The 15181-nt window shown below is 40.1% G+C and overlaps 2 protein-coding genes across 7 annotated transcripts in view; one reads left to right on the forward strand and one right to left on the reverse strand.

Annotated features, from left to right (window-relative positions):
• The window catches only part of LACC1 (laccase domain containing 1), a 32535-nt gene extending 29173 nt beyond the window's left edge, over positions 1 to 3362 (reverse strand). For 2 of the 4 annotated variants that reach the window (XR_006962138.1, XM_047080109.1), the window contains exons 1-3: positions 2863 to 3182; positions 1539 to 2151; positions 713 to 891 (exon numbers count right to left, since the gene is read on the reverse strand). Coding sequence is in view for 3 of the 4 variants with exons in the window: in XM_047080109.1 (XP_046936065.1) it covers positions 713 to 891; positions 1539 to 2097 (738 nt within the window). In the remaining variant the exon portion in view is untranslated. Of the gene's footprint in view, positions 1 to 712; positions 892 to 1538; positions 2152 to 2862; positions 3183 to 3278 lie in introns of those variants that run through there. The other 2 variants (XM_047080121.1, XM_047080130.1) reach the window with 2 other exon arrangements.
• Positions 3363 to 3382: 20 nt separating this feature from the next.
• CCDC122 (coiled-coil domain containing 122) overlaps positions 3383 to 15181 on the forward strand; it is a 48513-nt gene continuing 36714 nt past the window's right edge. The window contains exons 1-3 of one of the 3 annotated variants that reach the window (XM_047080163.1): positions 3383 to 3597; positions 13168 to 13257; positions 13767 to 13882. In XM_047080163.1, coding sequence (XP_046936119.1) covers positions 13212 to 13257; positions 13767 to 13882 — 162 coding nt within the window. In that variant the 5' untranslated portion in view covers positions 3383 to 3597; positions 13168 to 13211. Of the gene's footprint in view, positions 3598 to 5279; positions 5916 to 8992; positions 9317 to 13167; positions 13258 to 13766; positions 13883 to 15181 lie in introns of those variants that run through there. The other 2 variants (XM_047080154.1, XM_047080144.1) reach the window with 2 other exon arrangements.

A 15181-nucleotide genomic window follows, 5' to 3' on the forward strand; every position in this document is an offset into this window, starting at 1 on the left:
TTTTGAAAGTAGGATTTCTCATACCATAAGCTTTTCTGAAAATACTCTTTTTGTGTACAAAATTAAACAATCAGTTTAATATTACCAGCAAGCATTAAGTATATCACTTCTGTATGTGGTAAAATACCAAATTTACTTATCACTTAACTTTTGCTATTATAATCTCTGCATATTTTAGTCAAAGGAAAACACACTTTAACACTTAAAAATTTAATACAGTACATCACAAACATCTCCTACTAGAGATGAGTAAATCTCTACTTGCAGCACTTTCCAAAGAGCATTATTTAAGGAAAGAAGTTAATTACCAAATCAATGATATTTTTACTTTTCCTGATTCAAATAAACCTAGCATTCTGTAAGGAACAAGGCATCCATTGTGACCCTAGTTCCTCCTAATGTTGATTTAGAAAATAATAGCCTTTCTCTCCCATCATTCTGGAATCTTCCTTCTGAATCAAAAAGGGCAGTGATACCATACCCTGAGAGTTAAAAGTACTTTTAGACATGAGTAGCTTCAGGTGAAATCTATCACAGAATTGATATTTAAGCTATAGAGTACAGATCTAAGAAAAACAACCATAAGCATTATCCTAACATTTTCAGTAAAACACCAGATGCAAAAGTTAAACAGCTTGATTAAAGTCCATGAAGTCATTAGCAGAGTCAAGAATATACTTTGCATCTTCTGAAACATGAAACAAAACTTTACCTTTATTTGGTAAAATTTCTCCACATCAAATCCTGCAGCATTCCCCAACCTACGCAGATTTTCTTGGACAACAACCTTGGGATCCCTCCGTTTGGAACTACTGAAGAGATTGAATGAGCTAAGAGTTGGTATGTAAGATATTCCACCTGTCCTTGTAGTAAATCCATGCAAGAAAATATCTATCGAATAGAAGTAGTGAAGATTAAAAATATGCTATACAACGACTATAGAGCATTACCAACCCAGTCTCACAGTAAGACTTTCCCTGATCACCTCAAGCTGCATGTTTTTCTGGCTTCCAATTTCTACAGCACTGTGTACCTCCATGTATTCTTGTTATACACGATTTGTGTTTGCTCTACCTTCCCCATGGGACTATTGCTTTTCAAAGGGTATCTTCTGTCCCATTTGTCTTTGGTATTCCTCATAGCATACAGCTCACAGTAAATATCATTTAACCAAGAGTAAGATGGACTCTTAAATTTCATTCTTCTGTCTAAACGCCAATGAGCTAAGGTTCCAGAATTTCTAAATAGGAGATGCTTAGGGTCATAAATCTCATTTTAAAGGAAGGCTGGGGGATTTGTCTTAAAGCTGAATTTGCACAAAGCAAATTTATTTATTTAGGGTGGCTCTGAAGGGACTGTCCCTCGACACTGCTGACACTACAAGGCCATCCCTGATACTCCCATGTTGCAGCTGATGCCAACGAGCTTATAAACCCTACAGTCTACAAAAGAGAGGAGGGGGAAAAAGGTGACCAGCCTCCAAAGAAAGACTGGTTTTTTTCATGTATACAGTAAGAACAACACAGTGTTTAATATACCTGAGATTAATGGAGATGTGATAATGGTTAATTCTCCTTTCAGAGCTGGCAGACTTCTCAAATATGTTTTTATTTCATTCTGGATTGCTTCTTGTTCTTGATCTGTGATCATGTTTATTTCAGTGGACTGTTTCACAAGACCTCCCCTCAAAGTCACCTGTAAATCTTCAAACTCAAAATTGTAAACGTTGGTGAAGAGTTGATCAATAAAAGCTTTCAGCAATGTCTTCCGGTGCATGGGTACAATTACCTTAATGCTGCTCAAGTTTTTTTCATCAATTTTTTGTTTAATGGTATACAAAGAGGCAGCCATACTAGGATGGCTAACAGTCTCAAACTCTCTCAAGAGAGCTGATAATCCATTGCTTGCTTCCAATTCAAAGTTATGTTCCCCATCCCTTTCACAGCTGATGCTATTACAACACATTATGCAAAGAAACTTGGCCTTGGCAGCATGATGGTATCGGACAGCATTCAGTGTCTTCAGTAATACCTGGTGACTGTTTTTCTGAGAGTTAAATTTCAAACCAAAGAAATCAATCAACACTGCTTCTGCCATCCTTCAATAGGGTACGCAGCCCTTCAAACACTTCTGTGCCTCCTAAGAAATCACCTATAAAGAAAAATCAGCCTAAGAATGCAAAATTATATCAACCTTCTTATAGTTACAACAGAAATTTGTGCCTACATCAAAAAAAAAAAAAAAAGGTTCACAGATCTAAAAATGTAGTAAAATAGTAAATCTAGACTTCTCCCATTAAAGCCAGTCCACTATCTGTCCTACGTGAACCATGAGAGGAGAACCATCTTTTAATTTGTTTTGTGAAAGTATTTGTACATCTTTTCAGCAGGACTACAGTTCCTCTGTGTGTGTGTGTGTGTGTGTGTGTGTGTGTGTGTGTGTTTGCACACAGCAAGTTTTAAGTAGGGAATTACTTGTTCACCTAGACGAAGTCTTGTTTTTTAATTACAGGGTGTCAGTTTATGTTATGTACATCATTAATCTTGATGTGACTGGCATATTAGGTCACACCTCTTCATATGACACATTGGGGCCTTAAGTTCAACAGATTAAATGGAGCTGCACTAAAATTCACGCTTTTAAGGGGATAAAAGCTGAGACGATCCAGGATTTACAAAGCACTCCAAGTAGGGCAATGGGCACAAAGACTACCACGATTTGGATCAGACGCGCTGCCTACCCTCTTGCTTACTCAGGGCCCAGGCCCCGCCCAGAGTGGATCTTCACCCCTCCAGCCCCAGCACTCCCACCCCAGGGCCTCCGCTTTCTCTTCAGGGGCCGCTCCCAACCTCCACTCCATACCGTACTGGGCTCCCGCTGAAGTTCACCTCGCCAGTTTTGAAAAACATTGAGAGAAGCTAGGAGGGTGACGGCCTCCTTCCCCTCTGCCTTGGGAAATGCCGCAAAAAGCGTCTGTCCCGGCCCGGTCCCACGCTCGGTCTCCACCTGCCCGAGCTCCACCACCGCCTCTTCCCCGCCCCTTTGGCACTTCCTGACATACGGACGTGCACCGTAGGCAGTTTTCCCCGTGCCGCCTGCCCACGCTCCGCTTAGACCTATACTCCTAGTCTGCTGCGAGCTCGGAAGCGCCCGGCAGCCACCGCCACCACCCCAGCCCCGAGCCAGGACGGAACCCGGAAGCCACGAGCTGGGCACCTGGAATCCTAAGTCCCGCCCCGCGGCCCCGCCCACTGCGGCGCCCGCCCCACCTCACCCACCTCACTGCCGACCAGCCGCGGGGTGGCGTGCCGGCTTTGCGTGGACTCGACGGCCGGGGGGTCCAGCTGTTGCAGAGGCCCGGGCCCGGCCAGGCCGGCGAGCGGCACGGGGGCACGAGCGAGTTCGAGGGAGAGGGCTGTGCACCGAGCGGCCAGGCGGGCCGAGCCCCTGCGCGGGGAAAGCCCGGGAAGAGCCGAGAGCCGGCCCCCGCGGCCACCTCAGTAGTTCCGGGTCAGCGCGGCCCGTCGAGGCCGTCCTCCGCCGCCCTGTCTAGGCAAGAGAAACAGGAACCGGGGCCCTTTGGCCGGAGCCAGGCGGGTCAGCGGGCGGGGGCCAGGGCGGCGGGCCGTGAGGGGGAGCGGGCGGGCAGCCAGACTGGAGGGCCCGTGCGAGGAGCTGGCCGGCGGGAGGCCGGACCCGTGAGGGGAGCCGGGCGGCTGGTCGGTTTGAAGGCCCGTGAGGGGAGCGGGGTGGCGGGGAGGAGGAGGGTCCGCGAAGGGGCGGGCTGGCGGGCTGGCCCCTGTGCGGGGTAAGGCGGGAGAACGTCGTGGGGAACCAATCGCAGACGCCGTTCTGTGAATGGATTCCGTCACCGGGAGTGGGCTTCCCCAAATCGGCACCCCGCTCCGGCCCAAGCAGTCCCGGACCAGCAGTGTGAGCCAGAGTTTTGGTTTCATTCCTAGAGCCCAACCCTGAGAAGCTCCTATGGTTCAAGTAATAGGCCTTCTCGGGGCGGGGATTTGGTTTGTTGTTCTTGCTTTTTTTTTTTTTTAATGTTTGTTTATTTTTGGGAGACAATGTGCCAGCAGGGGAGGGGCAGAAGGGGGGGGGGGCGGAACAGGATCCAAGGCGGGCTCTGGGCTAACAGCGGAGGGCATGATCTGGGCTGGAACTCACCAACCCGGAGAGCAAGACCTGAGCCAAGGTCAGATGCTTATCCCACGGAGCCACCCAGGCGGCCGCTTGCTGTTGTTTTTTACAGTGTGTTGTTTGTTCTCGGAAATAACTTGGTTGAACCTTCCTTTGCCTTTTTGCTGATTCCGCCTTACTTGCTGACGGGACCAAAACTCCATACAGCCCCTTGTACTGACTTTTTTGTATGCCCGTTTAAAAATATGAGCCCCTAGTAGAACATTAGAAGGCAGTGACTCTTAGAAATGTAATAAATTAGCATCCTTTATCTAACCTCGAAGAGGGTAACACTCATTTAAAAATATTGAACAGCTGCTACATGGAAGGCAGATGCTATGGTAAAGGGAGAGTCAATCCGACCTTCACGGAGTAGGAGAAAGGGTGCTTCCTGTGGAATTGGTTATGATGGAAGGAGAGGTCCCTTTTGTCTTCATTGTTGCTTAGATGATAAATGCTGAAGAAATTTAACCTGAAAGAGAGAGCCTTACATATCTGGGAGTTTAGAAGAGCATTTGGAAGTGGGCAAGTGCCTCCATTCTATTTAACTAGGTGATGGGATCACCAACCCAGAACAGGAACTTGCTGTTTAGTATCCCTGGTAGGTGTTCTGTCCAAATTTGTGTTTTCATGATTTTTGTTGGACATTTGTTAAAAACCCTGAGTGGTAGATGGTACACTTGATCAGAAGGTGCACTCTGCTCTCTGAGTTTTATGTTAAGTATTACCTTAAGTAAAATAGAAATCTTTGAGTTACAAAGCTGGTTTAAAATGTTTATCCCTGTTTTTATAGACAATGGTGGGAATTCATTTTCTTTTCCTGAAACAGTAGTGGCAGTCAAAAGTTTAAAAATATTTCAGGGGCGTGTGGGTGGCTCAGTCGGTTAAGCAGCCGACTTGGGCTCAGGTCATGATCTCCCCCTTGGAAGGTTGGAGAGTCGAGTTCCCTGCATCAGGCTCTGTGCTGACAACTCAGAGCCTGGAGCCTGCTTCAGATTCTGTGTCTCCCTCTCTCTCTCCGCCCCTCCCCTGCTCGTGCTCTGTTTCTCTCTCAAAAATAAATAAATGTTAAAAAAAATTTTTTAATGTTTCAAAATAGGGAAGCTACCAGGAAAGAGATAGTTTGTCATCTTGTTGTATTTACATACTATTTCCTTTCACCAGTTGTTCCTAGACTACTATCTAGCCTCATCTCCTAACTCTCTTCCCTCATCCCGGTTTACCCCACTCGGGTGGTTCTTAATCCTGGCTGCACCTCAGAACTACAAGTAGAACCTACAAAAAAAAAATAAATCTAGGGACTCCACTCCATATACATTTAAATCAGAATCTCTGGGAGTCAAGTCTGGGCTTGTTTTTCCCTGCTATTTGTTTTCTTTTAATGTGTACAGATGATTCAGATGCATAATTAGGTTTGAAAAAACAAATGCCTTATTCCCAAGCCATTTAAACTAAAGGCTGTTCCTTGGATGAACTACAAGATTTTTATCCTTTACATTTGCTATTCCTTTTACTTAGAACACCCTTCTCTTTTTACACTTATTTATTTGCTGCTTATTTAAGATCTTTAAAGCCAATCATAACTTTCCTTGAGTCCCCATCCCCTCACCAGACAGAATTAATTGCTTCTTCCTTAGCATTTTGTTCACACAGAAGAAGCCCTCTCATTGATGTACTCTGGACCCATAACCTACTAATAAATTGAAAAAGTCAATTAAACATTGAAGGTATTATTCATATTTTTTTATTTTTTAAATATTTTTAATATTTGTTTATTTTTGAGTGAGACAGAGAGTGGGCAGGGGAGGGGCAGAAAGAGAGAGAGAGAGAGGGAGACAGAGAATCCAAAACTGGCTCCAAGCCCTGAGCTGTTAGCACAGAGCCTGACTCAGGGCTTGAACCCATGAACCATGAGATCATGACCTAAGCCGAAGTCAGATACTCAACCTGAGCCACCTAGGTGCTCTGAAGTGTAAACTTTATAAGAATGAACTTGATAGTATATGACTTTTCTCTAAATAAAGCTTTTTTAAAAAGTTTATTTATTTTGAGAGAGAGAGAGAGACAAAGAGCACATGCAAGTGGGGGAGGGGCAGAGAAAGAGGGAGACCGACAATCCCAAGCAGGCTCCAAGCTGAGTTCAATGTGGGGCTCTAACTCACCAATCCTGGGATCCCCACCTGAGCTGCATGATCTGAGATGAAGTTGGATACTTAACCCACTGAACCACCCAGGCACCCCAAAGCTATTTTTGTTTGTTTGTTTTTTGTTTTTGTTTTATGTGTTTTGGTCAGTTTAACCCGAGAGTCGTGATAGAAATATAACATAAATATCTTAAACATTATGTTTTAGCCTAAAACAACTATATGCTCATTTGCCAATCTACTGAGAAAGCCATGGCGTTTTCTTTGCACAAGTTCTGCTGATTAGAGTTTTGTGTTGCATTTCTTGCATAAACTACACCTCTAAACCATCAGCAAAGATTTCCTAAGATTTTATTCCTTTAAGAGGAAAATAATTTAGGGGCGCCTGGGTGGCGCAGTCGGTTAAGCGTCCGACTTCAGCCAGGTCACGATCTCGCGGTCCGGGAGTTCGAGCCCAGCGTCAGGCTCTGGGCTGATGGCTCAGAGCCTGGAGCCTGTTTCCGATTCTGTGTCTCCCTCTCTCTCTGCCCCTCCCCCCGTTCATGCTCTGTCTCTCTCTGTCCCAAAAATAAATAAAAACGTTGAAAAAAATTTAAAAAAAAAAAAAAAAAGGAAAATAATTTAAAGGCACTTGCAGAGCTGTCTGAGTGCAGATTTCTCCTTTATAATCTTTTATTGTGATCTCACACATTCAAACAACTCACAGTTTGGGGGGTCTTTCCAGAATATTAAACATTAGATTTTAAAGAAACAATGAAATTTATTTCCACACTATTTCATCGCTTTACATATTACTAAATTATGAAAGCAGAATAACAAGTACAACTGGCATAAACAGGTTTGGGAACAAACACAGGTAACTCACTGTCAGATTGTACTGATAGCAGCAGAAGTAGACAGATTCACGGGAGAGTAGTTTCCTCATCAGCATGATGTGGGAATTAGTTTATGATTTATAAAGGAAATAGAATGAGTTAATTGGTTAGAGTTTTTAGTGTAAGTAGACTAAGAGAGCAACTACTATACCTCTACATTTTAATTATTTTACTGTGTGTCTGTCGCCTTCATAGAGACGTAGAGCATTCTGAGGGCAGAGATAGTGCCTGGCTATTAAAGGAAACTTTGGGAGAATCCCTAAAAGTTCTTCTATCACCATATAAATCTTTAATCTTCTTATGAAAACAAATGAAATTCTGAAAAATGAACAGTTGTTTTTAAGACATTTACATTAATTCATGGGTCCCTCAAGAAAAGTAAATGTAATATTGCACATTTCCTTGTTAAAAGCTTATATTAATTTCCTAAGACTGCCATAACAAATTACCACAAACTGGATAGCTAAAAGCAAAAAAAATGTATTCTCTCGTAGTTATGGAAGCAGAAGTCCCAAATCTAGGTGTTCTCATGACCATGTTTCTTTCAAAGTGTCTCATTTTTGTTGCCTCTTCAGCTTCTGATAGCTCCAGGTGTTTCGTTCCTTGGCTTGGGGCTCCATGTCTTGAGCCTCCTATGGTCTTCTTAATGTGCGTCTGAATCTCAAATCTCCCTCTACCTTTCTGCTGTAAGAACACTTGTGTGGAAATAATGGCCAACCATATGAGAATAAGCAAAGATTATTTATTCAGAGTTTGCTGTGGCAAGGAAGTCAGCCACCATCACTTGTGGGTTGGCAAAGTAGGAAAGCTTTATAGTGGAAAAAAAGGAAATCTTCAAGTATACCTTGATTAGAGGCAATTGGCATGGGGAAGCTGTAAGTGGGCTAACTAGAAGCAAGGCATCCTATGCAATTGGTTAAGTGTGCATATTTGGCTTTCTCTGATTGATCCCAAGATAGAAGTGGTGACAAAAATTAGGGAAGCTGTCAGTTATTCAGCAAACCAGCAAACACTGGTCATTTGGGGCCAGTTGTTACAGAAGTTTTTGTTTGGCTTCTAGAATTGTTGTTAGAGATAGTGGTCTGGCTTCCTACAAGCCTGGCTTATAGACAGCAGGATGGTTTCCTGGTCTGGTTACTGTAGGAAACAGGTTGGTTTCCTGAGTTGGTTGCTGCCAATCGTAGGTCAGAATTCTGTATTTATATATGGTCTGCCCACTGTTTGCATAGCCCATCTCTCACCTGTCATTGGATTTAGGGCTAATCCTAAATCCAGGATGATCTCATTTCAAGATCCTTAACTACAACTGCAAACACCATTTTTCCAAATTAGCACATTCACAGATTCTGGAGTTTGGGACATGGACATATAGGTGTGGGGGCACCATTCAACCTACAAGCTCCTCTTGGTTTAGAAATCATGCTTACTTGTACACAGAGTAAAAAAAAAAAAACACCTTGCTTCTTACTGTCCTGAATGAAACACGTAGGCAGGTTGTGACTGGATTTCATCATACACCTATCATTTCTATTTGAAACAGTTGCCTAGCTATCCCTTAAAGCTTGGATTCAAGCTGCGGATCAATCTTTGTATGTTTACACTTTATTTTTTTTTTAATTTTTTTTTCAACGTTTATTTATTTTTGGGACAGAGAGAGACAGAGCATGAACGGGAGCATGAACGGGGGAGGGGCAGAGAGAGAGGGAGACACAGAATCAGAAACAGGCTCCAGGCTCTGAGCCATCAGCCCAGAGCCCGACACGGGGCTCGAACTCACGGACCGCGAGATCGTGACCTGGCTGAAGTCGGACGCTTAACCGACTGCGCCACCCAGGCGCCCCTGTATGTTTACACTTTAAAACAAGACATCTTGGTAGTCCATTACTAGCGGAACATTCAGAGAAATCTCACCTTTTGTAGAAAGCTAGAAGCAGGGTGGTTAATGTATTAATGTTGCCTGCATTGTCTTTGATAGGAAGTTAAGGAACACTGCAAATCCTGGTTTTTTTCTTTCTGTTTTCAGCATCCTGAAACCTTAATCACATTGCCTAGTCAAAGAAGAGAGTAATGACTACTCTTAGCAGATCCCAACACACTAGTATATAATAGGTATGAATACATTTTTAATGATCCAATTAATTAGTTCCTTTGGATGATGTTATAACTTCTCTTAAAAACATGTGACTGAAAAGACTTACACTCTTTTTTACCTGAAAAGTGTGTATTCTTACTTATTTGTGCAGTGGGTGACATTTTCCCCACTATTATCTTTATTTGTTAGAATTGAACCACCCAGATCTGAGTTCATCATGTTTATGACAAATAAAGACCATAATTTAAAATTTGCTCGATTCCAGGGAACTCTTTGACCTCATCTTTCCCCAGGTTAATTTTCTTTAGCTTTCCCAGCTAAATATCAGCTTTAGATATTAAACTCCCCCACCCACTTAGAAAGCAAAAATAGTTTCACACGAAAATTATGTTTCTGGTAATATTTTCTGTTTTCTGAAAAGTCGCTATTTTAAAAGGGTAGGATGAAATTATAAGCTACTTTAACTGCCTAGCTGTCACATGACAGCTTTTCCCATTCAGAATGAAAACCCGTGCTTATGTGACATGGTTGCACATACACAATTACCTCCTCGTAGTGCTTCTAAGCCAAAAGCTCTCAAAAGCCCAGAGGTGTTTGACAGTCTTGCTTTATTTTGCTCATTAACTTGGAGGAGGTACCAGATGATGAGTTTCCAAAAGCTGGAAACATGGCCTTTTAAAAATATCCCAAGGGTCAAATAGAGGGGCTTGCCTCTTCAATGCAAAAGAGATAATGCACAAATTATGCTTATCACAGTGCTTTCATACATGTTAAGTGCCTAATAAATGTGAATTTGAATCCTAATTGTTTCAAATTCCATCCTTCCTACTTGTTGGATGTGTGACCTTTGGCTAATTTCTTAATTTCTCCAAGTCTTAGTTTACTCATCTATATAGGTAAAAATAATATTTAGCTTATAGGATTGTTCTGAGGGAAAATACAAATAATTCATGTAAAAGCACTTAGAACAATGTCAGTTACTTGTAAGTACTCAATGTTGATTATAGTTAATATAGAAAAATGATAGTTTAATGTAGTATTTTTATTAACTTATTTTCTGTAAAGCTAATTTTTTAGTTGAAAGTATATTTTCTAAATGATTGTGTTTTATATGTAGTTTGAACATTTACTATCAAATACTGTAGTTTTTTTTTTTAAATCAGAGTCACTTAATTTGTCTTTATATTCCTCAAAATACCTTATATATTATATGTACCCACATATATGGTTTGAATGAAAGAGTAATTGAGGGGCACTTGGGTGGCTCAGTCGGTTGAGCCTCTGACTTTGGCTCAGGTCATGATCTCACGGTTCGTGAGTTCGAACCCCGCGTCGGGCTCCGTGCTGACAGCTCGGAGCCTGGAGCCTGCTTCGGATTCTGTGTTACTCTCTCTCTCTCTCTCTGCCCCTCCCCTGCTCACACTCTGTCTTCTCTTTCAAAAATAAATAAATGTTAAAAAAAAAAAAGAAAGTAATTGATACTGTCTAGTCTCTAAACTCTCGTTTTCATTGATTTAAATGATTGTAATGAATTATCAGTAGATGGCAGTAGTTTGTTTTCTTTTTTATCTTTTGTCCACTCTGCAATAGAGATCCAGAAAAAACTACAACTTTCCCAATTTTAAAGCATATATCCTTTCACAAATAGTTGGTTTAAATAAATGTCACCCAAGAGTTTTTCAATTTATGTTGCTTTAGAAATAGAGATCAAGAAGTACCAGTTATGTTATTTTTTATTATTATAAATCTAATGTTTTCCATTTTTTAAGATTTCTCCAACAAATTTTCAGGGAATACAAAAATGAGTAAGACACTGTATGTGTCTTCCTGGAGCTTATAGTCTAGTAGGGAAATATGTATAAAATGATGGAAATAATAAGAATAAAAATTGTAGGGGCGCCTGGGTGGCTCAGTTGGTTAAGCATCTGACTTCGGCTCAGGTCATGATCTCACAGTCCGTGAGTTCCAGCCCTGCGTCGGGCTCTGTGCTGACAGCTCGGAGCCTGGAGTCTGCTTCAGATTCTGTGTCTCCCTCTCTCTGACCCTCCCCTGTTCATGCTGTCTCTCTCTCTCTGTCTCAAAAATAAATAAACATTAAATTTTTTTAATAAAAAAAGAATAAAAAGTGTTAAGTAGCAGGAATTTGCTAAATGTTGTCATGCATTATTGAGTCCTCACAATAATTCTAATGAAACAGGTATTACTATTGTTTCTGTTTTATGGATAAAGAATCTGAGGCCCAGGTTGGGCCTAATAAACTAGTAAGTGGTACAATCTGAATTCAAAGCTGGCTGTGTCTTACTTTATAACCTAAACTGTCATCACAGTATAAGAGATATAGAAAAATTGCACCAGAAAGAGGGAGGGATTATATCTCCCCAAAAAAGCTCAAAAAAGACTTCTTAAAGAAGATGCCATCTGTGATGAAGTTGAAAGATTGGTTGTGATGTTGACATGGCGGGAACAGTATTTTAGGAGATTCTATCAGTAGAACAGGGTAAATTGGAATGAAGATAGACTACAAACAGACACCTAGAAAGTGCCAGGCACTGTTTCAGGTCTCTACCTTTGTGGACCTTATATTAGTAAAGGGAGATAGGAAGAAACAAGTGTATATAAAATGTCAGTAGTGACAAATGCTATTAAGAAAAATGAGGCAGGGTCAGAAAATGGAGAATGAAGAAGGGGAGGTCATGTTTTAAAGAAGGTTATCAGGGAAGGCTTCTCTACTAAGATAGTATTTGGAAGTGCTAAGTAGTGAGTGAATCCTAATATAATTTAAAGAGGGAACCAACAGGTTTTGCTAAAAGAATTGCATGCAGCATGTAAAAGAAAAGTCAAGATTCTGGCTTGTCCTTCGGGTAGATAATTGAGACAGAAGTCCTGGGCCACATATTTGGAGAGTATCTTAAGGGATTTCCCAAAGGGCCTATGAAACATCCACAATGAACTCTTATTTGTGATTATCTTGAAGAAGTCTTGTTGAATTGCTGAGTGTTCTCTACTTTATTTATTTATTTATTTATTTATTTATTTATTTATTTATTGGAGAGGGAGCTGCCATTTATTTAGCTTTGCTCCCTCCTGTTCTATACTTTTTTAGAGAACTCCTTACTAATGTCTCCAGGGTTTTGGGCCTAAACAGGAAAAACTTCATTTATTGAGATGGAGGAGACTGTGAAGGAGCAGGTTTAGTGGTGGTGGTAGAGTGAACAGAGAAATACATAGTTCAGTTTGGACTATGTTAAATTGAAATGCTTATAAAAATCCAAGTGAAGATATCAGGTAGGCAATTTTGGTATGAGTCTGGAGGTCAAGAAGGATGTTCAGATTAGAGATATGAATAGGATAAAACCTGTAAGTGGGTTTTAAGGCTATGCAACTAGGTGACATCAGTTGAAGAGTGAGTATGGAGAAGATGCCTGAGGACTTAGCATTGGGACACTGACATAGATGGGAAAGCTAAAGAGGAACTAGCAAAGGAAACCCTAGACAAAGTCCATAATAATTACTCACTATATATGTCAGGTACTATGCTAAGCATGCTACCTATATTACGTTAATTATTATGACAGCACTGTGAGGCTTTATAGATGAGGACCCTGATGGTCAAAGAAGTTAAGAAATTGTCCCAAGGTCATAACAGCTAAAAAGCAGGAGAACCAAGATTCAAATACAGTTCAGTTTTCCTCCAAAGCTTTTTCACTTAACCATTGTGTTTTAATTTTAGGAACTAATGATGAAATATCCTTGCCATCCCTTTGAGGTTTTTGACAATTAATTTGCTTTCAGGATCACCAGGATATATGACAGGAAAAAAAAAACAACAAGGAAAAGTAAGAAATTATCAATATTGATTATTTTATAGGCACAAAAAAAGGTGAATCAAAAAGGGGGAAGAGACACAGAAGAATGTCAGGCAACAAAGAAATGAAGAGTCAAGGAGTTCCTGAAGAAGGTAATGAAGCAATCTTAAGAAATAAATAAAAGATAGGCAACAACAAAAAAGTAGTATGATAGGATAATTGTGTTAAAATTTATAGCCAAATAGAACAGAAGGGAACTGTTAAATTTCTCAAAGAAGGAACTTATATGTTGTTTAGAAAAGGCATAACAACCTGGAAATACAGGCCTATAATGAAAATTCATCAACTATAATCGCTATATAGTTGTTACGGTAGCATTGTATGTATATGTATAAATGGTCTGGATAAAATAGATAGGACAATCAAAATATTTCTACCGTTCCATACAGGAACAGGTATAACATTACAGTAGGTGATTCTGAATTGTGTATTATTATGGCATTTGATTTTGGTTTTATGGTCACAAAGGGAATATTATCAACCCTAAATCTACTTTATTGATGAGAAACATCACATTTTTCATAACTTTGAGTAAAGAAACACTAATTTTCCTTGATAGTTACACTTAAATTTGTATTACGTACTTTATTCTTTTGTCTAGCTCTGGCTAACCGAGGCACATCTTCATTAACTGCTGCTGTAGAGCAAGTTGCAAAGCAACGACAATCACAAACATCAGAGATAGAAAAAAATAAAAAAGTTCTATTCCATTTGCAGGTAACCTATTTCATATAGTTTTTAAATGAGCCTTTACTGTCTTCAAAACTATGTTAAATTATTAATAGAGAAGTTATTGAGGATAATTTGGGGAGGCAATTTCTAAACTTCTATTTTTCATGTTTACTCCTTCTTAATTATTCTTTTATCCCTAAATGAAGTGTATACAAGTATTCCAGTGTCATGGAACATTTTGCACACCCAATATACAAGGATTCAGCAATGTCATTGCAACTGTAGTATGTACATATAAAACCCATCTATCACATAGAATTATTTTAAATTCACTGCTATTTGATAGTTTTTTCTAAAATGTTAAATTGAAGAAAAGTTAAGTTTTTAAGCTAGTGGGTTTTTAAAATTTTTTTGTTTTTGTTTATTTTTGAGAGAGAGAGAGAGAGAGAGAGAGCAAGCAACCAGGGGAGAGGCAGAGAAAGAGGGAGACACAGAATCTGAAGCAGGCTCCAGGCTCTGAGCTGTCAGCACAGAGCCTGACATGGGGCTTGAACTCACAAGCCGTGAGATCATGACCTGAGCCAAAGTCAGATGCTTAACCGACTGAGCCAACCAGGAGCCCCTAAGCTAGTATTTTTAAAGCCATGGCTTGTGAGTTACAGTTGTCAGTGAACATTTCAAGTTGATAAGAAACATTTTTGTGTTCCTTATATTTCATAATATATTCATAATTCCACTGCAAGGAATCTGGAAGCCATACTTGTTTTTTGTTTTGTTGTTGTTATTGTTGTTGTTTGGCATGTAGCACATTTAGATGAACTATACTCTGTTAATATAGCTAAAGAAGCAAAAATGGCAACCGTATCGTTACTATCTGCTTTGTAAAGGTTATTATTAAATATATTATGGAAATGAAAAGAATAGGCTCTAGAGCCCAGCTGCCTAGTTTGAAAGACAAAGTTTGCTACCTTTAGCTCCATGGTTTAATTTCTTTGTGCTTCCATTTTCCTATTTGTAAAATGGAGATAATCATATGACCTACTTAGAAGTTTCATGAGGATTAAATGAATTAATATTTGTAAATATGTGTAAAGTATCCTGCTGGGGCCCTGGTGGACAGTATAGAGCTGGATTTTGATATTGGCTTTAGGTATTAGTTCATCATTCATATGATGATGATAATCATACTCTCACGGTAATACGGATCTCCTACAAATATCTGCATTGCATTAGTCACTTTTAGAAAAGAATATATTTTTTGCAATAGAATATAATACAAAAATAATAATGTCTTAGCAGTTTATAAAGAAATTATCCGTAAAACTTTTCAATCTTCAATAAGTT

This window comes from Lynx rufus, unplaced genomic scaffold, assembly GCF_022079265.1.
Source record: "Lynx rufus isolate CCGP_SWC_20201006 ecotype Redwood Valley unplaced genomic scaffold, mLynRuf1.p SCAF_1, whole genome shotgun sequence".
Classification (NCBI taxonomy): Eukaryota; Metazoa; Chordata; class Mammalia; order Carnivora; family Felidae; genus Lynx; species Lynx rufus.